The 22,831-nt window shown below is 36.0% G+C and overlaps 1 protein-coding gene across 1 annotated transcript in view; it reads left to right on the forward strand.

Moving 5' to 3' along the window:
- The first annotated feature begins 242 nt into the window (after positions 1–242).
- VTA1 (vesicle (multivesicular body) trafficking 1) overlaps positions 243–22,831 on the forward strand; it is a 23,722-nt gene continuing 1,133 nt past the window's right edge. The window contains exons 1-6 of the mRNA XM_010135394.1: positions 243–333; positions 2,060–2,187; positions 2,839–2,914; positions 7,666–7,777; positions 14,814–14,987; positions 16,687–16,767. Of these exons, the coding sequence (XP_010133696.1) occupies positions 253–333; positions 2,060–2,187; positions 2,839–2,914; positions 7,666–7,777; positions 14,814–14,987; positions 16,687–16,767 (652 nt within the window). The 5' untranslated portion in view covers positions 243–252. The remainder of the gene's footprint in view (positions 334–2,059; positions 2,188–2,838; positions 2,915–7,665; positions 7,778–14,813; positions 14,988–16,686; positions 16,768–22,831) is intronic.

The following is a 22,831-nucleotide window of genomic DNA, read 5'->3' on the forward strand; positions in this document are numbered from 1 at the left end:
GGAATATTCTTTGAGAAAAATAACGCACAAATCTTAGGAAAATACGTCCTAGTATCTCTGCAAGACTGAGTGTATCTAGATTTCGCTGTCATTGCTTGCTCATACTGTGGTAGTATGTTGTTAAACCACAACATGAGTTTGTCTTTCAGTTGTGTTGGGGGCAGCATTGCTTTGTTTGCTTATGGGTTTGCCTTAGATAATAATTTCTTGGTTTTATTGTGTTTTGTCTCCTTTAAAGGTCGTTTGTATGCAATGCAAACAGGGATGAAGATTGATAGTAAAACCCCAGAATGCCGTAAATTTTTATCCAAACTTATGGATCAGTTGGAAGCTGTAAGTAAAATTTATTGGTCTCTAATAGAGTCATGATGTTACTTTAATTGTTATTCAAGCTTCTGCAAATACCATCTTTTCACTATCACCAGTTATTGATGCAGCTGCGCTGTATGCAGGCATACTGTATGAATTTAAGTTCTGTGTAATAAGTTGGCAGAAGGATTGAAAGAAGATAAAGCTCTATGTGTGTGTTTATATGTATGTATGCATGCACAAACATAACTGAATCTTCATATAGCAGACATTTGCCATAAGCTTTTGTTTGGAAAACATGAATTGCGATACTTTATTCATACATAGTCTCATGAGAAATTATAGTTCATTATGAAATAAATGGAGGGGTTCTGGAAGATTTTTTAAATTTGATTTCTTGGAGTCTGCAGGAGTTTTTTGTCACTGCTGTAGGAGTGGCCAGCCTAGTCCTTGAGTACTTTTGAAATTTTTTGCCTGAACTCTTGTACCCAGGGAGTTTTTTGAAACATTCTCTAATAGACAAGATATTTTGATCATATCCTCTGTTAGAGATTGGGGATCTTATACTGTGAAGGATTGACAGAAGTCTTAAAATTGAAAGTTCTCTTTGGAAAGTTTGTATTTCACTACTGAAATCAAGTAACTTTTCTGGCAACATTCTATGTATTAAAAAGTTGGCAGCAGTCTGGAAAATGGGAAAATGCAGCCTGCATTGATTAGATTTTCACACACACAGTGAAAAATAACTGCCATTCAGAGATTGTTTTTAAGTCTTTTGGCAAAATAAAGGCTGCAGGTTAGTATCATGCAGTGTTCCTGTTTTTGTTCTCCGAGGATAACCTGAGATTTCCATATGTGCAAACAGTAAGCCTATTCAGAAGCTGTAAACCCACCTGTTGTAACTGTTAGACGGTTATTTGCTTTACTGATTTTTATTAGGAAACCTGAGGGTTCTTGTTCTCTTAACATCTTTGAAAAGAGGTCTTTGAACTGCAGAACACTGCTTACACTGAAAATTCCAGTCAATCCATAGGTCACTAGGCCAGTCAAGGCAGGACTGAGATGCTTTGAAAGATGTAATGAACTGCAGTGAAATAACTAGGCCAGTCAAGGTAGGACTGAGATGCTTTGAAAGATGTAATGAACTGCAGTGAAATAACTAGGCCAGTCAAGGTAGGACTGAGATGCTTTGAAAGATGTAATGAACTGCAGTGAAATAACTAGGCCAGTCAAGGTAGGACTGAGATGCTTTGAAAGATGTAATGAACTGCAGTGAAATAACCTTAAAAGAGAGAGATACGTGATCACCCTGACCTAGCATGCGTTACTTTATCAGTTGAGCTGTGCTGAATCCTGACACAGGCTTCAGAGTGCTTGGTCTTTCCAACAGTAAGGAGAAAAATATCTGTATCTATTCCTTCAGAATATTGTAGTTGTGTTTATTTTTAACTTTTTTTGTTTGGTTGGTTAGTTTGGGTTTTTTTTAAGTATTTTGTGATTGAAGACAGTATTCAGAGTTACTTATTCATAATATTTCTCCCTCCAAAAGATTGTGCTTTCTCTTTAGCATACTGCTTTTAGCGTTTGTGATGTTAAAAGCTGGAGATTTGTAAAATAATTAAAGTGTATGCTGTTTCTTTTTTAAATTATACTTGACTTTGTCTAAATTAGCAATTTTTAAGTTCTTGTGCTTGAATTTGACTGTAGAATTGCTAGAGTCTAATAAGGTAATTTTTTCAACTTTTTTCAGATGAAAAAGCAATTTGGTGATAATGAAGCAATTACTCAGGAAATTGTTGGTTCTGCTCATGTGGAGAATTATGCTTTGAAAATGTTTTTATATGCAGACAATGAAGACAGAGCTGGGCAATTTCATAAGTAGGTGAAAATTTTTGTTTTAATTATCCAAATTAAGATACTGGTCAGGAAATTTGAATATCCAAACTCTCTTTAATTTGGCTGGAAACAAGAATTGGACTTTAATCCATTCATTGCTCTTTCAGAAAACTCAATTTGCTGGTACTTGCTTGTCTCCAACTTCACACATTATCTGGAAACCTTCTCCTTGCGTTCTTGAAGAGCTTGCTCACCTACGGACAAGCTTTCTAAAACCCCAGGCTATACTGCTCTTGACATCAAGCATGATGTCCAGTGATATTAAAATAGTTGTGATGATAAATTACGTGATTTGATTTACAGCAATTTCTACAGCATGTTGATGGCTTTTTCCAAGGTGCTATAGGATGTTCTGTGTCCTATATTGAACATTCCAAACAGGAAACTAACTCACGCAGAACACAAGAGCAGCTTTAAAACATACCAAAAACTTTCTACATAGTGGTTGGGAGACTAGTCAATATATTGCTAAATTTAAACATTGTGAAGTAAGTTCTGTAACATCAGATTAAAAGAAAAAATATTGTGATAATTGGCTTGAAATAATCCAGTGCAATCTAAAAGGCCAACTTCTAAAATGTGATCCTGAGAGACTGACATTACCAAGTTAGTGAAATCTTTCCTTTTTTACAGAAACATGATAAAGTCGTTTTATACCGCAAGTCTCCTGATAGATGTTCTAACAGTATTTGGGGAGCTCTCTGAAGAGGTAAGTGTTAGGGATACCAGTGTGTTATCTGGTTGCTTTTCACAGGTGCAAATTGCTGGTTTGGTTCTGTAAAGGTGTTTTAATAATTGGTGAATATCAAATTTGAAGAACATAGTTTTACTTGTGTAGTCAAATACATGTTAGTAAGTCAAAAAGCATAGTGCTAAGTATTTCAGTAAGTTATATATGAAATATTAGATAACTGTTAGAAGAGGCTTAATGACTGAAGCATCACTTATAAATTCAAAGTCTGAGTATTACTGTGGGACGTGTAGCATTACATTGAGCAAGTAGGAATGATTATAGGGAAAAATGATGCAAGGTTCCTGACTCTTTCCACCTTCACTTTTTCACCCTGCAAGCAAGAGCTTTAGTGCTAATAGTTGAGGTGAAATTGTGTACACTTTTAGTGTACATTTTATTTAAAGTAGATAATTCTGGGTTTGCAATGGACCCCACTTTGAAAAGGTGATATGTTAAGTGGGAAGAATGTGAATTTACTATGTAAAAAATGGCTTGTTATCTGGCTGCTAGGACATGAATGTTTTAATTCAGAAGATCTACCAAAGTAGCTACCACAGTGCTCCTTATGGCAGATAATCTTAGAGTCAAACAAGTATTCCAGAATTGACTGTCCAAGATCATGATTACTTTTAAGGCACACTAGAATAATCCCTTTGTTTTAAAGGCATTTTAAACTTTTCTGTTGGTTGCATGGTCAGGTGCCCTTTGTTATTCATGCCCCACAGAAGAATTAATCTTTGATACAGAGGAGCAGGTGATCTTAATACTAAATTCCATGTTCTGAAAATTAAAAGCGAGGTTTCCCTGCTAAATTAACTAAATGAGAAGCTCAATTTAAAAATACAGTGATATAGTTGATAACTACTGGCAAAGAAAAAAACAATAAAGAAAGCTGTCACTGACTTATGAAGACGAGTTTCAAATCTTGTTCAAGGAAGGTTAAAATACCTGGAAAAATACATAAGAAACAGCAATGACTTTTGAGTAATCTGCAAGTGCTGATCATGTAAGTGCTGAATTATGTCTCAGGACACCTAAATCCACACAGGTAATCCACAATTTCTTTTTTTTTTTCACATGCTTGAGTGTTATAGGCTTCCACACTTACACTATTAACTGCCTTAGAAACCAGAAGTTCCGCTGCTTTGCAGACTTGTAACAAGCCTGGTTGTGTTGGTCTCAAACTATTCCATACCTTGCTTGGAATTTGAAGACTTGACATCCTGTATGTAAATCCTTGATCTCGTAAGCAAGCTTAATGTGCAGGCACACTTGCTCAGTTTAAAATGCAGTTGTGTTGGCTACTTTCATTTGTAAATATTGGAAGGAAGGTAAACAAGTAGTTTTGATAGTGGCACGCTTCTTGTATGCTATAATGTGTAGGAATATAAGTGTGGAAATTAAAGATAGGTCTTGGGCAAGAAGGCAAGAACTTGGCCAGGTTTCTTGCAAGATTCTCCATCTTCATAGCCTGAGACCATAGCAGTCTACAATTTTCATCTCTCAAGTGGTGCAGGTAAGATTGCTCTTTCATCTGTTCACTTAAAACTGCCTGCTGTACACCCCGATATGCTTTACAATATTCCTGGAGCGACAGTGTGAATGCATATTGAACTGGACTGAAAAGACAATTGTGTTAGACTGTAGGAATCCAGTGCATAAGACAGTGCACTGATTCGATGACTCCTCAGAGGTCCTGGGAGAATCTTGAGGATGAAAAAGGTTGTTAGGTATGTCAGTATTGAATGCTAGAAGAGGTGTGTTTACGGCTGAATGTGGGAGTTTTTGGTGTTAACGCTGAAAGGACGGAAGCACTTTGTAGTTGGAAAGAAGCAGAATTATTTTGTTTGTTGAAGACATTGTTAAAAGGGAGCATACAAGAAATATAGTAGAAGGTTTGCACTTCTGGCTAGCATCATTACATTTCAACAGTTTCCTTATCCAGTGTCACGTGAAGGAATGATGGGACAAGTATGAAATGTGATTGTCTTAGATTTTTGCAGAAGCTCTTGTTAGCCTGAAGTAAGCTTACCCTGACACCTGGTTAGTATGACATGTATATTCAGACCACCTCCAAGTCTTTTTAGTATGTAATTGCCTTCTTATGTATAGAATATCAACTATTAAAAGCCTTTATATAAGCAGCAGAAGGGATAGAAAGCAGATACTTGACACCTAAAATCAGAAAAGGGATATTATAAATAGTATGTATATTTTAACTGGCAAGTGTTGATTATTGGGTAGTATGGATGGATTGGAAACAGTGGATGTTTCATATCTCAATATTAGAACTAGGCAAAAGGATTTTCTGGAAGGCAGGTTTTGTAGGACACAGCTTATGTCAGATCAGTAAGAAGCTGTGTGATAGTAGTATTATTTTCACTTACCTCAGGAATAGTATTCATACAATAGGGCAGCTTTCCATAAAGGGACTGCAGAGCACATGAAAAACAAACTAAAAGCAATAAAACTTAGGTTCTCAGTTCTGGGATGGTAAGCTTTGCGCTTGGGTTGCATAATGACACACTTCAAACACTGTTCCCTTCTCCTCCTTTTATCCAGTGTTTGTTTTCTTTCTTTGGGGGTTGGAGTGGGGGAGTGGGGGGCAGGCAGGCAGATTGGCCCATTCTTAAACACACTTTCCCAGGGGTACAACTGGCCCGGCTGAGGGTCTCAGCTGTGTGCTGCAGTGAGTCAGCTGGAGCTGGCTCTGTCTGGCACAGGGCGGCTCTGGCCTCTCATCACAGATGAGACACTGAGACACCTGATAGAACAGTATCTTCACACTTTATTAAGAAATAATTGGAGTATTAGAACAGAGGGGAGATGCATGAGCTGTTAAATCTTGCCTCGTGTTCTTTTCTAAAAGTACCCTACTCTGGATGTGTATTTCTGCATTTTGTGACTTCTTGTGTATTTGAAAATAATGACTTTCATCAGTAACACTACCTGCCCAGGAATGAGTATTAAAATATTTAACAGAAAACCATGTTTCCCAATTGTAATTTTCCTTTCTGAGGTATAGTGATGCATTTTAATAATCTGGTATCAGGACAGGTTTTCTTCTGAAGAACGTTTTATTTGTGAAAATGTAGGACCGTATCTTTCTCCTGGGCTGTGTAAGCATCCTGATGAATAACAATATATTAAATATGAGTGAGAGCGCTTGCTGGAGACACCCGTTATACTGTCACTGTTTCAGATGACAGTGTAATAGACTTTGTGAAGTACAACTTTGAATTTAATTTTGTTAATTCTCTAAAACTTTGGATGTATTTTCAGTCAGGACTTTTAAAGAGACATACTGTCTACCTCACTTTCCAAACCACTTTGCGTTACTGTGGAATCTGAGTTCCCCAGTACCTTGCAGGTGATGATGTTGATATGAAACACACCAACCTGCATAGTTCAGTGGGTGAAATTATTCCACTCATCCTTCCACATTTTTCATCTCTGTTTATATTCAGCCTTACTCCTTGAAATGTATTACCTCATAGCTGTCAGAAATGGGTATTTCTGTTAAAACTTATGAAAAAGTAGTTGATTTGCATAATCAGTTTAAGATTTCTCTTTAACAATTGAGAATTCTTCCTAGTGTAAAAAAAAAAACTATTGTAATGGTCCCAGAAGATTTAAAGAGGCCAATTTTGATTTGATGTTTTGATATATTAAAGTTGTACCTAAGAACAGTAAAGTGTATTTTGAAAAATAAAATGGAAAAATCTCAAAATAGGTGAGGTTCTAACATTTAATTCAATCGCTCATATTTTGTGAAAAGGATAATTTATGAAAACTCAGGTGGAATGCTTTTCCTCATTTCTGTTTTCCCAGAAACTGAAAACAGTAAAAAAAAATGTTGATTTGCTTTAAATACTGAAGTTATGACAATATTTTTTTCAATGTCAAACTGTTAACTTGGGAATGGAAATGGAATCAGAAAGGCAAAGGGCAGATTTAATTCTCACTGCTATTGCTTCATATTGGCACCGTTTCGGAAGACGAGAGTTAGCAAAAAATTGTATTGACTGGTAATATAGTAGTTTTTTTGGAAGTAGTTAGTATTTTTTCTACTAACCTAAAGTATTAATCTTGTCATTAATGGTTTATTTAAAGTCATTATTATCATAATGCCTTGCTCTGCAGGTAGTTTATGCATTGCCAAAATCCTTCATCTGATTTTTAGCTATGTTGTGAAGATACAAAAATCAAAATATTGCATGTCCTGGAATATCCCACACACACCACATTAATCCACATCTACAGCAGCCTTTCTATATTCGTGCTTTTAAATACATTACTTAAATTAGTGTAGTTAAAAAACATTTTATGTTATTGATCAGCAGGAGTATCATTTTAAGTGTCAGATATTTAAAACTTAAGTTAATAATAATTAAATTTATGGTCATAGGAAGTTTTCTTTATTATTTCACATCAGTAATTACTACACATCTCTGTCTTTCACAGGTGGTCCTGGTATAATTTATTTCCTTTTCCTGACATGCACTAATTGAAGATGTACATATCCTATTAGAGCTGTTTTTTCAATTTTTTTTTTTAATTCAACAATTAATTTTATATGTGTTGTTTAAAGGGGTGTCAAATGATAGCAGAGAAAGCAGTTTAGTTTTATCTCTTCTCAGGATGGAAAACCTGCTTATATTTCTGTTTCGAATACATTAATTCACAGACACGAGTGGTTAAAATGACTGGCCTTTTCCCTTCCCCAGAACGCCCAGCACAGGAAGTACGCCCGGTGGAAGGCAGCCTACATTCATAACTGCTTGAAGAACGGAGAGATTCCTCAGCCGGGGCCTATTGGATTGGAAGGGGAGAACTTTGGTATGTGTTTCCCTTTTCTGTTTTAAAGAGCAGAGGGCTGGGCCAGTTCCGAAACGGAGTTATGTGCAGTTCTGCAGGGAGCACCCCGCGGGAAGCACGGCTTCCCTCTGTAACGTGCTATTCATGCTGGGCTGCCTTCTGCTTTTTCTTTTCTGCTTCTTCTATTGTTATTTTTATTGGACCTTACTAACTGATTGACTTATTTAATAAATTTATTTTTTCTTCCCTCTGTAGTGGAGATTATTATTTTGAATACAGCTACTCTCTAAGAAGGCATTGTCACCTTTGGGCTAGAAGCATGCATTTCTTTAACGCTACCCACAGCCACTCTTTTCAATTTGTTCTGTAAAGTTATGATGCCTTTGCCAGTTTGTCCTCTCTCAGAGGTTAAATAGGAGTCAAAAATAAGTTGATTGTAGATGAATTCAGTTTCAAAGCAAACACCGGATTGTGAGACAACCCCTTCCTCCCTGTGTAATAGTGTGGGTTTTAAAACAAATTATGGCCTACTCTATTTAGATTGGATTTCCTGATGCTTTCTCACTCATCCCCCTTTCCCCATGTTTTTAGTTACTCCCTGTGTTCTTCTGACTTTCCTGTACAGGATTCCTTGAAGTGACCTCCTTAACAGTTAGATAAAAAGTATTGATTTCCAAGGACACCACTTACCAAAATGAATGTTTAGCAGAACACATTGTTTTAAACCTTCCAAATTGTAACTTTTACCATCTTCTATTTAATGCACTGAGACCTGTCTAAATTCTGCTGCTAATTTACAGCAGTCCTAGCTCTTCGGTAAGAAACATCAGCAGAATCCAAACCTTTCTCATTTAGAGCTTTTTAAAAACAGCCACCACCCCATGAGCAGATGCAGGCTAGCCTCTCCACAGACTAAGCAGACGCTCATAGAAGACTGCATAGATTTCATCCTGACCGGTTCTGAGAAAGACAGCTCCATTCTCTTACTTCATTAACCAAACAATCAAAGCAGAGTTGCCATGTTGTTTCTAAGCTTTATAAATGTTACCCTGTTTCTAAAGTGTAGGTCTACAGACTTCAGGTTTGTGTGAGTTTTTGTGAAGGTGAATGAAACCACGTACAAAACATTTTTTGTTAAGCTGCTAAAACAGCTGATAGGATCACTGTTCTGTGTATAAACTGATTGTGATTTTCAGTTATTGATTAAAGCAAAATATATGTATGTATAATGAATAATTTCTGAAATATGTCAAAATAGGAATGATATGTACTTGTAAATTAATTGTAAAAATATTTTCACCCATTTCCTTTTCTGTTGTGTGCAGTGTTTCTATGCTTAATGCTTTATGAATGTTTAATTCTTTTTGCATTTCACCAGTTGCTTTAGACAGTCGATTTCATGAGTAAGATACCACTTTGTTTTCCTCCTCAGTCAGCACAAAAGCTTGAAATACAAATTTTAAGTGTGAATCTCTTAAGGAAATAGGATGCCTTTGGAATGGATATTTTCATTATGCAAATTAAAACAGACTAATTCTGCACAATGACAATAACCTCTATGTATAATTCTTCACATTCCTAGTGAAACAGTTAAGAACATTAAATTATTTGAAATTTTCCTCTGAACTAGTACATTAGACTTTGTAGCTTGAACGATGTCACTTAAGTTGATGCTCGTTTCTCTCTTGATAAGCTTGAGTTTAGTAATAATAAGCTTGAATTTAGTAATACAAATTTTTTCTCAAGAAGGATCAATAAACAAATCTACAGTACAAAAGAAATAAACGTAACTCATAGAGCCGCCTTATAGAGGTGGCTACATGAAGTGTTATGAACGGAAGTATTAATACATATGATCCATATGTTTGTATGTGTGCACACACATCTTATATACACACACAAGTATTTATTTGTTTCCATTCATTCATGTTTAGGGTCTGTACCTGGGTCTTCAGTGGATTTTGAAGCCTGTAGTTTTTAGTTTTCTGCATATTGTTTTTACTTTAAACACGTCAAAACATTTGAAAACTGGTTTCTCTTCTGGTTTTCAATTTTTTGATCACGAAATCTCCTATTTTGAGAGGAAGTTTCTTTCCTTATATCTGTGAAGAAAGAGGAGGATGGATATGACCTGCTATTCATAGAAAGAGTAAATTGGTGGTCCTTTGAGTAAGGTATAGCATCCTATTCCACTTGGCAGCCACTAGCTGACTTTTTAGCAGAAGACGTGTAGCAGAAGATAGAAAGTGACACAGCAGCATGAATAAAAGCTGTCTAGCTTACCACCTTTATCAGACAGTGAGCACCATGCAAGTAGTCTTACTCACTCCTTCCAAACCCCCCCCTTTTTAGAAATTAGTATATTGCTTGAAGTGTGAGAGTTTTCTATTGTCATCCAAATGGGACGTGGAGAACATGGCATAGAAGGTGAAGTGGCTTTAAGGAAAGCCACTTTTTATTGCTGGCTTAAACTATACTTAACAGGAGAGTGTAGAGACAATCTAAGCCAGACTCTTCTTGGATGTGCGTAGTGATAGGACAAGAGGCAATGAATCCAGGCTGCAACGAGGAAAATGTGAATTAATTATTATTATTTTTTGAGCAATGTAATGAAAAATACTTTTGATGTTTATTTTTTTGAAATGAATTTCATAGTGTAGGTGTCCATAATGCTTTACACAACCAAGACAAAAAGTTTATGCAAGTTAATTTTTAGAAGAATCAGTAAAAAAAATTGTCAATTCTTGCTTTATGCGTAACAAGTAGAAAAGCGGGATTGTTCATATGTACAGCTGAACCTTCCCCATTCCTTTCAGCTTGCTCATTTTCTTCCTCCACTTGCAAGTGGAAAAAGTCTGTTTAAACACAGTGAAACTAGGTCTCTGTAGCTTGAAAAATTACCGTTTTTTTCCAAAGTGTTATTTTCTTTGTGATTTTTGAAAACCATACTGTAACTCTTGGAGATGTTTTGACAGTAACATAGGCACACATTATGCTGTTCTGCTGTTAGATTTATGGATGCTTTTGTCATGATGCCATGATGGAAACATTAACATGACATGCTTGATTTATTAACGCAGTTGGAATACAAGTCCTAGAGTACACATAAAGGTCACTGAGCAGTAGCCCTAGGTCACCCAACCAGATTTTATGCTAATGGAAAAAAATTGAAAGTGTCATTTCAAATATGAAAAAGTTTCTTAATGGTCATGGTGTAGCCATAGAAAAATACGTTAAATGTCACCACTTTCATTGCAATCTATAATATGGATTCTACATATATATTACAGAATTCCAGGAAACCTTTATAGTCTCAACTAGTAGAAGCAACAATGTATGAAAAGTTGATGGATTTTTTTTTAGTCCATTTCTCATGGGGAAAAGAAAATATTTTTAAAAAGCAGTGTTCCAATAGTACCTTACATTGTACATCTTTTAGCAGCATCTCAAGGTAAAGAGAAACAGTGCAGCAGACTGAGAAGAGGAAAATGTTTTTAAATTAAAATTAATACATTACCTTTTCAGTTTTCTGGACTCCTTAAAAATAGGAGTTTAAGTTTAAATATATAGTGCCCAGAGCACTAAATGTAAAACTAGCAAAATTTTTATTTTTAAGGACTCCAGACTCCTCCAAATCTCTGGACTCTTGTTTTTAAGGAAGTTAAGTTATAATCAGTGCTTCCTTACACTAGACAAGGGAATGCCATTAAGCCTTGAGAATCCTCTATTTATATATGAAAGTATCTTTGGACAGTTGGTTATGGGGCCAGGGGTATCGGCGTTATTCCACAAAGTCTTGACTTTAATAAATAAATAATTTTTCTTAAAATAAACCCTGATAGTCTGGGCATACTGTAGCTCTGAGGAAAATCTGAAGCGCAGATGTATTCATTCTGCTGGGATCCCAGCACAAGGGCTGCTGAGGTTCCAAGGCAAGAAACTCAGCTGGAGCTGAAACCAAATGTGAAACAATTGTGTCACTGTTTCACAGCCCAGTATTGCAGCATCCTTAAGCAAATTGCAAGGAGCTCTACATTCTAAGTTATCACTGCTTTATGAGAAATGAATTCTCTAATTTTCCTAGTGTTTATTCCCATTCCCTGGAAAAGATTTATTTTTCAGTAATGTTACAGATTTTCTAACCACAGAACTTAATAACAGTTTGTTGACTTAAATGTTCTTTTCCAGCAGTCTGGAATCCTTTTATATAGCACTACTGTTAAAACTCTTCACAAATACTGCAAGCACATAGCTCAAAATGGCTCTAATACTTTAATCTTTGATAAAGAATATTTTAAATATTTACTTTCGAAAAGAATAGTTACAATGCTTTTATAACATTTGGACACTTTAAACACCTGAGAAGAGTTAATGTAAACAAAGCTACTTTTATGTTTAATAAAGTTTAATATTTGCCAATTGCATAATGAGCAAATCAAACAGTTGAGCTTGATCTCTTGATACATATCCCTGATTAAAAAATATATTGCCTTTTGTGAATTTGCCGCTTAAAGTTACTGTTATTAAGGGTGGTCAGCACTTTTAACAGGTTTTTTTTCTGGTTGATTTTTTTTTTTTTTTTTTTTTTTTTTTTTTTTTTTTTTTTTTTTTTTAATACGGTTGCCAGACTTTAACCATTTGAGTTCTTATCTTCCATAGCCAGCGTTGCCTGCAGCATTGTGCTTTCACAGGGGTCTAGAGATCATGAAGTATGGACAGAGGAGTTTTGAAGCTGAAACTGGGAACATCTTGGAGAGACAATTGGGAGATAATGCAAGACAGACTCAAGCATGGGCCAAAAGATTGCAGATTTGGGCTATGAAATCCTGGTGCAGAGGGAGAGAAATCAGAATGGGACCAAATTGCTAGATAAGGGCAACAGGAAGCTGCAGGGCACAGAGTGAAGGAATAAATTCATTAATGGTTTAAGTCTGGGCAGGAACTTACGGGTAATTTCTTTTAGTTGAGATACTAAGTACAATGAAAGTATGTTTTCTCCCACTCCCTCGTTTTCAAAAGTGACTAATAATTTTTAAAACACCTTTTCCAAAATACTAGCTTCAGGCAGAACCCCAACATGGAATAGCCAATGTTATGGCTACAATTTGACCAAGCTATAAATAATTTGATAACAGCATTGCCAGTAAACTTGGGCAGCCTTTCTTTCAGACAGCACGATGAGTGTTGTGCATAACTACTTTGTTAATCTTGATATATAGTAAGCCTCTGGAACTTTGGTAAACTAAATTTTATTTTCTGAAACTGTTTTAAAATAATTTCTGTGAACACCAAACCCACTGAAAAATACAGCATCCAACTAATGGCATATTCCTATCATTACGTTATTATTTAAAAGGTAGCATATGCGGTGTTTACTTTCAAATCTTTTTTTTTTTTTTCCATTTTTAACACATGTAATTTTACTTCATGCGTGTTAGCCAGGTGATATTGCAGTGTGAGTTAACTAGCAAAAAATACAGCAAAGGAAAAATCTGGTACCTTAAGATATCCTTTGCCTTCCAGAAATCTGCTGGGTGATTGGTTGCATATGTCAGAAATAGCTTCATAAAACCACAGTCTGAATCACTGGTTGCAGCAAGTGAAAGTTTTTTTCACAAGAGGAACACATAAAAATTCTATGTTTTTATATTAAATTTTGCGATCAGTGCTTGACATGCCTGACAACTTTGCTTCTAGGTTTCCTTGGGTTTTAATACTTTTAAATAAAGATTCTTGGTATTAAGCTGTTGATTTGGGGAATTTGTGAATTTCTTTATTAGTACTTGGATGTTCTGAATGAAAGTAATCTACTACAACTTTGCAATATAAATCAAAACCATATTCTTTAACTGTGTATTTGTTAAAGTGCAGTAAAAATGTCCTAATGGCACTACTGTTGATTTTACTCCACATTTTATAGCCTTTCATCATCGTAGATAGTATTGTGAATTAGAAGGTGTTTAGTCATTTTTAAAGATAGTACCAGAACTTTCTCTGGGAGGAAGAGGGCCTTACATGGGAAAAAGTTCTGATACTTGTAATAGTAATATTTGTAATAGTAGACTGTTTAATTGTTAAGCAGTAGAGGTGTTTCCGTAACACGTAATCTTGAAGATCGGAGTGGATTTCATAAAGACATCTCTTTTGCCAGCCCTAGCATACACAAGTTTTGTGGTCACATATTTGTTTTGATCCCTTTCAGGAACTGGCTGTTAACAAAGCCATTCCACAAAACCACGCTCCTTCCACCTGACATTATTGATACAGATGAACAAATACTCAGTAAAAGAAAATCAGCTTTTTAAAATTGAACTTAATTGAAGTTAAGAAGCAGAAATCAACCATATTCTAAATTAACTGGGTCATTAGCGTAATAAAATTGGACCATTAGCCTTCAAAGCAGCATTAAGTAAACTAGACCAGAACCTTAAAAATGTCTAGATTGAAAAATAATATAGATGTTCTTTGTCCATGCCATGGGAAATACTGAACCTTATTATTTTTACGGTGCATTATGTACTCCAACCATTCCAGATACGGTTATGACTTAGCTAAGCTGCATTTTGTTTTCCTGTTTGGTATTACTTTCCCAAAGTTCCCCTTTTTTGTTACTTATTTGTGTTTTGTTTGATTGCTATGGGGTGGAAGGACTGGCAATGTCTCTGTTGTTTTTTACGAAGAGTTTGTAAGGCAAATATGGTTTTCGATATTCTGGTTCATTTATATATTAAAATATAGATTACTGCATATTTGTTGTATCTTGTTCAACTACTGTGGGTGCAGTACATGGAGGGATAAAGGGGATTGTACTAATGAATCAAATTGCCTATGTTCAGATCAGAAGCATGATGATCCTTTAATTCTGATAGAAGAGATCTTTGAAAGTATGTGAGTTTCTCAATCTTTATCCTGTGGCATGTTGCTTTTTCACTTCAACAAATCAACTGTAGGTGGTTTGGGTTGGTAATTTTGAAAGGAAATTTTAAAAGGAAGCCTAAGTTTTCAAGTCTTTGTACAGAAGAGTTGCAGTAATTCCTATTTTGTGTCATTTTAGCAGATGCTGAAAAGGAGGAAGCAGGCTCATCTTCTGTCCATAGTGGAACAACTCAACCAACATCATCATCTACATATGAAGCTAACAACATACCAACTAGTAATTACACTGGCATACATATACCACCTGGTGCCCATGCACCAGCGAACACTCCAGCTGAAGTACCTCATAACACAGGTATGTCCGAATCACACCCAAAAAATCCATGCCTTCATTGAGAGGCAAATTCTAGCCTTCTTTCCATTACAGATAAAGTAAAATAATATAGGTATTCTCTGGCAGAAGCAACTTCATGAATTAACATCATAAAAGTGCCATTGGAAATATTTTTAAATTATTTTATGGTTTTTAAAATATGTAATTCATATTTCGGAGCACTTTGCCAGAAGAGAGATATGAACTGAAAAAGTGAGTGTTCCTGCAGACAGAATGATTTTTCTTGTCTAGGATTGTGAATTGCAACATCTATGCCATAAAGCGCTATATGACTCTTCCACTCAGTAGAGATGAAATTATATTACTTCTTTTCATGTTTAGCTTTCGCTGTGCGGATAGACTTCTGTTCTTTATGTGGAAGCGTTGCCAACATAATGTTGAAATCGTTACAACAACACTATAACAATCATGCCTGATATACCATTCATATTTTTCTTCTATTTGGTTTATGGTCCTTTTCCCATTCATCTTCTTATTCTGTGTATTCTATTTTTGGACCAAAACTAAGTTCTTAAAAATACCAAAGTTTTTCCCAGTAGCCATATAAAAGTTGTATTACATGACTGGCGAATGCAGCTTTTTTACCTCATGTTACCTTTTTATAATCAAGTTTAATGAGACTAAAAAATTAAAAGCTCTTGATTTTACTCCTGATGATAATTCGATTGTTCAGATACTTTTTTATGTTATAGAACATTTGAGATTATTTTTTCTCATGCGGCTCCTCCTTTTCTTTCTCTTTTTCATCTTAAAAATGCTTTACTCTACGAAAAGTTCAGGATGCTCTTTTTTTTCAGCTTTATCAAAGGGAAATCCTTCAGATAGGTGGGGTTTTTTGGGTCTGGGAGGGGGAGAGTGGTGTTTTTTACATTTGGCCTGGGTAAATATTTTTGGGTTTTGGTTTTACTAGATCTGAAAATTGTGGAATATGTACCTTGCTGGAATACATGAATTCTTTGCATTACATAGTTTTAAACTCACCAGTTATTTCACAAAATAACAGATAATTGAGTGAGTGAGTGATACTATCTTCCTACGTAGCAGATGCTGTAGAAATAACCTTAAGTTAGTCTGGTATGTTCTGGACATACTGCAAAAAAATAGTTTTCGGTAAATGCAAATGAAAGTGTCTAAAATGTGAACAAAACAGAAGAATGCTTCACAGTGTAAAGTGCTGTTTCTTCTAGCATCACCACTTCCCTTTTAAATCTAGCTAGCTTTTTTATTATCACCAATTGTTCTCAAAGGAATAAGGAAGGAGATAGTTTGCAAATGTGAGATAGCAGGCATTGGGACTTCAAAAATACAATAATGGAGACTCTTATCTAAAAGGCTGCTATTAAAAGGCTGAATGTAAACTGCAAATATAAAAGTTTACTTCTACTCTTTTTTAGCAGACTTTCCTCAATACTCTAGGGTAACTTGTGTTTTTTAAACTAGTATTTTCTTTTTTCTGTGAAATACTGTGCTGACAAAATCAATGACAGCCTGTAAATTCATCTGTATTATTTTATAAAACATAGGTAGTCTGAAGTGAAGGTTTCCAGAATTTGGAAGCTGTCAGTTGCTTAATTTAAAAATCATTGAGTCATTAGGTCTATTTCTTGTTTTCTCTATAAATAAAAATAATCCAAGTCCAATTTTTTGCATTGATTTCCAGGAGTGACAAGTAACACCATTCAGCCTGCTCCTCAGAATGTTCCTTTAGTTGATCCTTCCCTTTACAGTGCTCAGTCTGCAGGTAAGGTGGTGGCATTTGTGTTGTCTGAACCTGGACATGCTGTGTCCTCTGTGTCTCCTCTACACTGAAGGGAGAAGTTTGAGAAATAATATCATTGTTACCTGAATGCTCCTAACTCAGAAATTTTAAAGAGAATGGACACCAAGTAAACATTGTGTTGCTAAGAGTTAAAAAGTCTCTGAAAGTTTTGCTGCAGTGTATGATTAGCATTGTCTGTCTGACCTTTTCAAACCAATGTACTAGCATTGCACTAGGCTTTTTACTGTTTATGTTGTTGCTTCTTAGGTGAGGTTCTGATACATTTAGCAACGCCTATATTCCTGATGGCCTTGCTAAATTATAATTTTGGTAATTAATACACATTACTTAAAATTTCTTCTGCAGTACGTAACTTACTTCTTAAATAATCACAACATTCCAGTGGTGTTTTTTGTTGCAGCATAATTGCTGTGTGTGCTAGTTGATTACAAGTAGCACCTGGATTAAATGAAGTAATTTATAAGGTACTGCTAATGATGTCACTTTGATGTACCATTTAATCAAGGCTTTTATCTTTCAAAATGTCATCTGTCTGATGTTAAAATCACTCATAACCTGTATTACGTGTATTTTATGTCTGCTTGCATATATCATGCTTTGAAGTGCAGACATAAATGCTAACCTTAGGGGAACCATCACCAGTGAAAGGATGGTGACTGACAATAAAGCAGGAATCATTCTAGATTCTAATTTCAACACCGATGTGCATTTGGACAAAATATTAACTGTTTTCTAAGATTTTTTCTGTCCGTGGAATAGAGGTAATAAAAAAATGAGTTATATCTCTTTGTAATAATTATATTTTTGTTGGCAATATAACATGGAGGTTGAGTGAGGAGGAGCTCTAGAAGTCCTGGTGTGAAATCTGTTTAAATTCTACCCTACAGTTTATCCTCACCGTGGAAAGCTGATAGTATATGTAATCTAAGGTTTAAGCTAAACGTTGTCAAACGTTTAAGTCAAATGTTGCCTGTTATGACTACAAAGTATAGATATTCTTGTGTATAGTAACTTACACATATTTAGTTAGATATTTTTGTTTATTATGTTGTTGAAGAGGGTGTCTTTTTTAAAATACCAGATTCACTGAAAAAGCATTTTTTATTCACTGTAATGCCATAACAGGAATTCAGTATTTAGCTTGATTTTAGTCTGCTGTCATAAGAGTGCTGAATGATGTGTCCATCTTAATATTAGGAAGCCATTTTTGTAGAGGATATCTTAAAAAGATGAAGTAACAAAATTTACCTTTGATAGAGACACATCCTGAAGATGAGAAGGCACACCCTATTGTCTGGCATATCACTGGAATGTCTCATGTGACGGTTAACTCACTTTATTGAAAGCAATTCCTCAGACTTGTAGCCGAACCATTTAAATTTGGTGATAGTTTTTGAGTTTGGGGGACTGTTGTAGTGGTTTTGGTAGCTTCTTAACCAAAATAGCTGAAGCCTTTACTTAAGCTTTACAGGGTATCTGCTAGTTGGGAAGCAAATTTTGTGTTTTGAAGCAAAGTTTTCATATTTAAACAGATCCTCTAGACAGTCATTCTAACAGGTTTGTGGATAACTACTCTAAAAAATTTTAGTTATCGTGGTTTCTTGGATTGAATGTTCTAGTTGTCAGAAATGTCATAATTTTGATTTAAACTTTATTTTTTCCTTGAGTATTAGAATTTGCATAGTTCCCTCTATCACTTACCTGTGATAACCTGATTTAATAATTATGTAAATAAAAAGGAATTGAGTGAATTGATACCCTGTGTTTGTGAGAATTCATAATAACTACTATCATGTAATTAAGAGATTAAGCCCCTTGATCAGCCCAGTGATGAATCTCTAACTTGATCTAACCTGAGTATTTGCATGCCTGCATTCCTATGCACATCTGTTCTGTCACTACAAGTTTGGGTCTTGTAACAGCTTAGTGTTACATTCGTATGAGGGAGTTTTGCACAAGTGCACCTGAGGAGGTGATACAGCTCATACAGATCCTTGGTTCTGAAAGCTTGGAAAACAGGCTGTCAGTTTTGCAGGAGTTTCAGGGGGCACAAGGGATATGCCAGTCAGCAGAGGTACAGTAACAGTTGTGTTCCATGCATACACTGAGAGCAATAGAAGGGGGTTGTCCTTGCCTGTCACCATCCTGTCGTGCATGCCTGGTCATTACCCAAAGCATCCTCCCTTCGCTACACATTTAAGAGTAACAACGGGTATTGTTCTCCTCCTCATGCTGCTGAGGAGTCCTTTCCATGCCAACAGTACTCTGTTTCACAGTAGCCTTGTTCTCTGACCTGTCAGTAGATGTACAAATGTTTGTATCTCACCACAGACATACTAAACTGTGGAACCCTTCCCAGTTCCTGAGCTGCAATTTATATATTTGGGCTAGATCTGGCTGCATGTTGAGGTTAAACTTTGGTATGCACCATTCCTACAGAACTGAAGTTTCCTTTGGACAGGAAGGAGGGATCAGTGTTGCTCTCCAGTAGATCCACAGAGCTAGCACGGGGCAAAGTACACTTGCTCCACAATTTAGACACGATGTCTATGTCTGTACTAATAAACTAAACATGCCTGTAAATATTTGACACTGGATGGCTGGCACAGAACCGCTCATACCCATACTATTAAACTTTTAAACGTTCTAAACAAGGTAGTTTGTGAAGGCTGCCAGTATTGATTGGTCTGTAGCCTACTCTGACCACAAGTCATGCCCAGGAATTGTTTGGGAAGGTGCTAGTTTGCATGGGCCAAAACCATACTGGAGTGTGTTCCAGCAGTTTGACAGTGTAGACAGTCAAGTGTGAGTGCTGAGACGCGTTCCCTGGCACTGCTGAATGTACTAGTATAGACATAGCCAAACAGGATATTCCACATATTCCTGCAAGACGCTTTCTGGTAGTAAGATCAAATGTATATTTTTAAAATAAATTATATGTTTTCTTTCCTTCTCATAACATGGGAGAAGCAATTTGATTAATGCTAGGATGGGAAGACTGGAATATTTTATCAAAAGAAAACTAAGTTAGAGTATTCCTTTGATTTTAGTCAGCGAGAGTCCTTCAATGATTGTCCTGTCCTGTGGGAACAGGTTTTAGAGTTTGACACTGACTTTTGAAGGTGTCAAAGCTTAAGCAATTAAGCATTGGTTAACGTCCCTGACAACAGAATGTAGGGCTGCACAGCAACTTTGTATAATGTGTGTGTGCACTTCTCTGGTGTCATTTGCTTAAAAAATTTATTACCGCTAGATTTTGCTAACACTAAACGCATTCATGGTTGTGCCACACAGAATTTTGTAAAATCTTCTTACATTACCATATGCTTCCTTCCACAGGTGGCATAGGATAGAGAAACCATTTGACCATTCTAGTTGTGTGTATAATAATGTTTGAGTTTCTACCCACAAATTAAAAATAACAATCTGACATTTTACATGTTTTCATGATCTTAAGAAGAAATCTTTGAGGATTTATATTTCGAATATCTTAAGTGACTTAATGGGAAAAAAGAGCATCTTGTTTCAAAAATCATTTCAGTTACCTTTGTCTTAAATCAGCTACCTTGTATTTGAGCAACTCATACCTGCTGCATAGGAAATGATACCAGGGGAAGCAGATGCATCATTTAAAATACACATTATTTTCATTCCAAAACTGCTTTTTCCCAACATAATTTGCAGCATATCTAGTTAAAATTGCCTTTTGGTTTTCACTTTGTGTTCCTCTTAAAACTAAAATAATCATGCTCGTTGTTATGGATTCCATAGGTCTGGTACGTTTCAGTAATAAATGTAACTGCTGTGCTAGTGATTATAGATTAGCACAGAAGCAGGTTTGTTTCAGGATAAGTACAGTATACTGCTCCCATCTCAAGGTTTTGGGGCTTTTTTAGAGCTTGGATTCGTAGGATGGTTGAGGTTGGAAAGGACCTCTGGAGGTTGTCCCGTAAAACGGGTTGCTCTGGACCGTGTCCTTGCTGTCACCCCCTGCCCCTGCACTGTCCCCGTTGTTTGATTTGCATCAATGAAGGAAGAAGTTTGAGAAAAGTTGTCACTGTTAATTCAAAAGACAGTTTTTGAATCTTTTGAAGGGTGAAGACTCCACAACCTCTCTGGGCAGCCAGTGCTCAGTCACTCTCACAGTAAAAAGTGTTTCCCAGTGTTCGGACAGGACCCTCCTATGTTTCAGTTTGTGCCCACCACCTCTGGTCCTGTCACTGGGCGTCACTGGACAGGACCTGGCTCTGTCCTCTGTGGATCCTCCCTTCAGGTAGTTATAAGCATTGATCCCCTTGAGCCTTCTCTTTTCTAGGCTAAACAGTGCCAGCTCTCTCAGCCTCTCCTCATGTGAGAGGTGCTCCATTCCTTAATCATCTTTGTGACCTTTTGCTGGTACAGTACTCAAGGTGTGGACTCACTAGCACTGAATAAAGGGAGAGGATCACCTCCTTCCAGCTGGTGGAAACACTCTCCTTAATGCAGCCCAGGATGCCATTAGCCACCTTTGCTGCAAGGGCACATTGTTGGCTCACGGACAGTTGGTGTCCACCAGGACCCCCAGGTCCTTTTCTGCAGAGCTGTTTTCCTTTTCTCTAAAGCTGCTTAACCCTTGGAATACGTAAATTGAAGTCAGTTACTAACTTCAGTAGTTACACGTTTGATGTACATACAGATATTACAGTTAAGTTTCACCTTATTTTGAAAACTTAAGAATACAAAGCTGTTTTATTTCTATTCTGCTTGTCCATTGTGAGGTACTGACTTCAACAGGAGCTGAGGGCACTGAGCACATCAAAAGATCAACACCCTTGCTGTGTAAACTTTAGTTTATAAATTTAAAATTGTTAAGTTCTTTCCCTCAAGTTATGTCATAATAGCATCTGAAGTACATTTCATAATAAATAAGGCTTTATGCCAGCAAAACATTAATAGAGCTCATACTGTAAAAATAAGATTAGACTGGTGAATTTAGGCTTCCTTCCAATAAATTAGTTGAATACTGGACTGATGCCTTGGCTAGTTTCTAAAGAACAACTTTATAGTTTCTTTTGGCACCACAGCATAAAGCCACTTTGAGGGGAACTTGGTCTTTTTAATTTCATAAAGATGTTCAGTAATGTGATCGCAGATTGACCCCAGCTGCTTTTAGTCTGTGACTTTATTTAGGTTGTAAAGTAACCTAAGTGTGTGCCTGTGTTCCTGCACTCCCTTATGCTTATTTACTCACATTTGTATGTATTTTAAGAGATTTAATGTGGCTTCACTTATTCAGCAGTAAACTAATATATATTGCAATGGTAATGAGCCCACCAAGGTGTCATGTGCCTCAATATTCAGTAGTTATTTGGTGGTTATGTGTATTTACTGAAGGGAAAATAAGTAGACTTCTAATATTTTAAAAATTGATAAAATTAATCTTAGGAGCACTTAACCTTCTGCTTTTTATTGGGGTAGGGTTATTCCGAAAACCAGCAGACCAGTCTAGTTTTTAGTAGTCCCAGGTTTTCCGTTTTATTTGTTCAAAAGCTGGTTTTAAATAATAAGATTGAGGAAAGGAAAAGCAAATATAATAGATGTTTTCTGATAAGAACTGAGATTCTTTAGCAAACATTTTCACAGTATTGCTAGTAATAGTTTTAATTTGAAAGAAAGGGATCCAGCTACCTGAAATCGTACCATTAAAAATAGATTTAAGTATATTCATGTCCTTGCTTAAAATTAGAAAGCTGTACTTAGAGAGCTAAATCTTTGTTTAACCATTTTTTTTTTTACATAAAACCTATGGTGCATTTTAAAATGCATTTATTCTTAACCTGTGGAATCTGTTCATTGCTTATAAAATGCTGTGTGGGAAACCTATTAAATAAATATGTAATTCTTTGGTATTGCATGTAATTATTTATCCATGTCCAAAACCCAGTCTTTTACAAGTTAGGTTGCTCTGAAAGAACATGCATAAAGATTTTATACTTTATCCATAGGTTATTGGAGTGGCATGGTTTTAGCCTAAACGCTCCTGCTG

The sequence above is a fragment of the Buceros rhinoceros genome, unplaced genomic scaffold (genome assembly GCF_000710305.1).
Source record: "Buceros rhinoceros silvestris isolate BGI_N320 unplaced genomic scaffold, ASM71030v1 scaffold43000, whole genome shotgun sequence".
In the NCBI taxonomy this organism is placed as follows: domain Eukaryota; kingdom Metazoa; phylum Chordata; class Aves; order Bucerotiformes; family Bucerotidae; genus Buceros; species Buceros rhinoceros.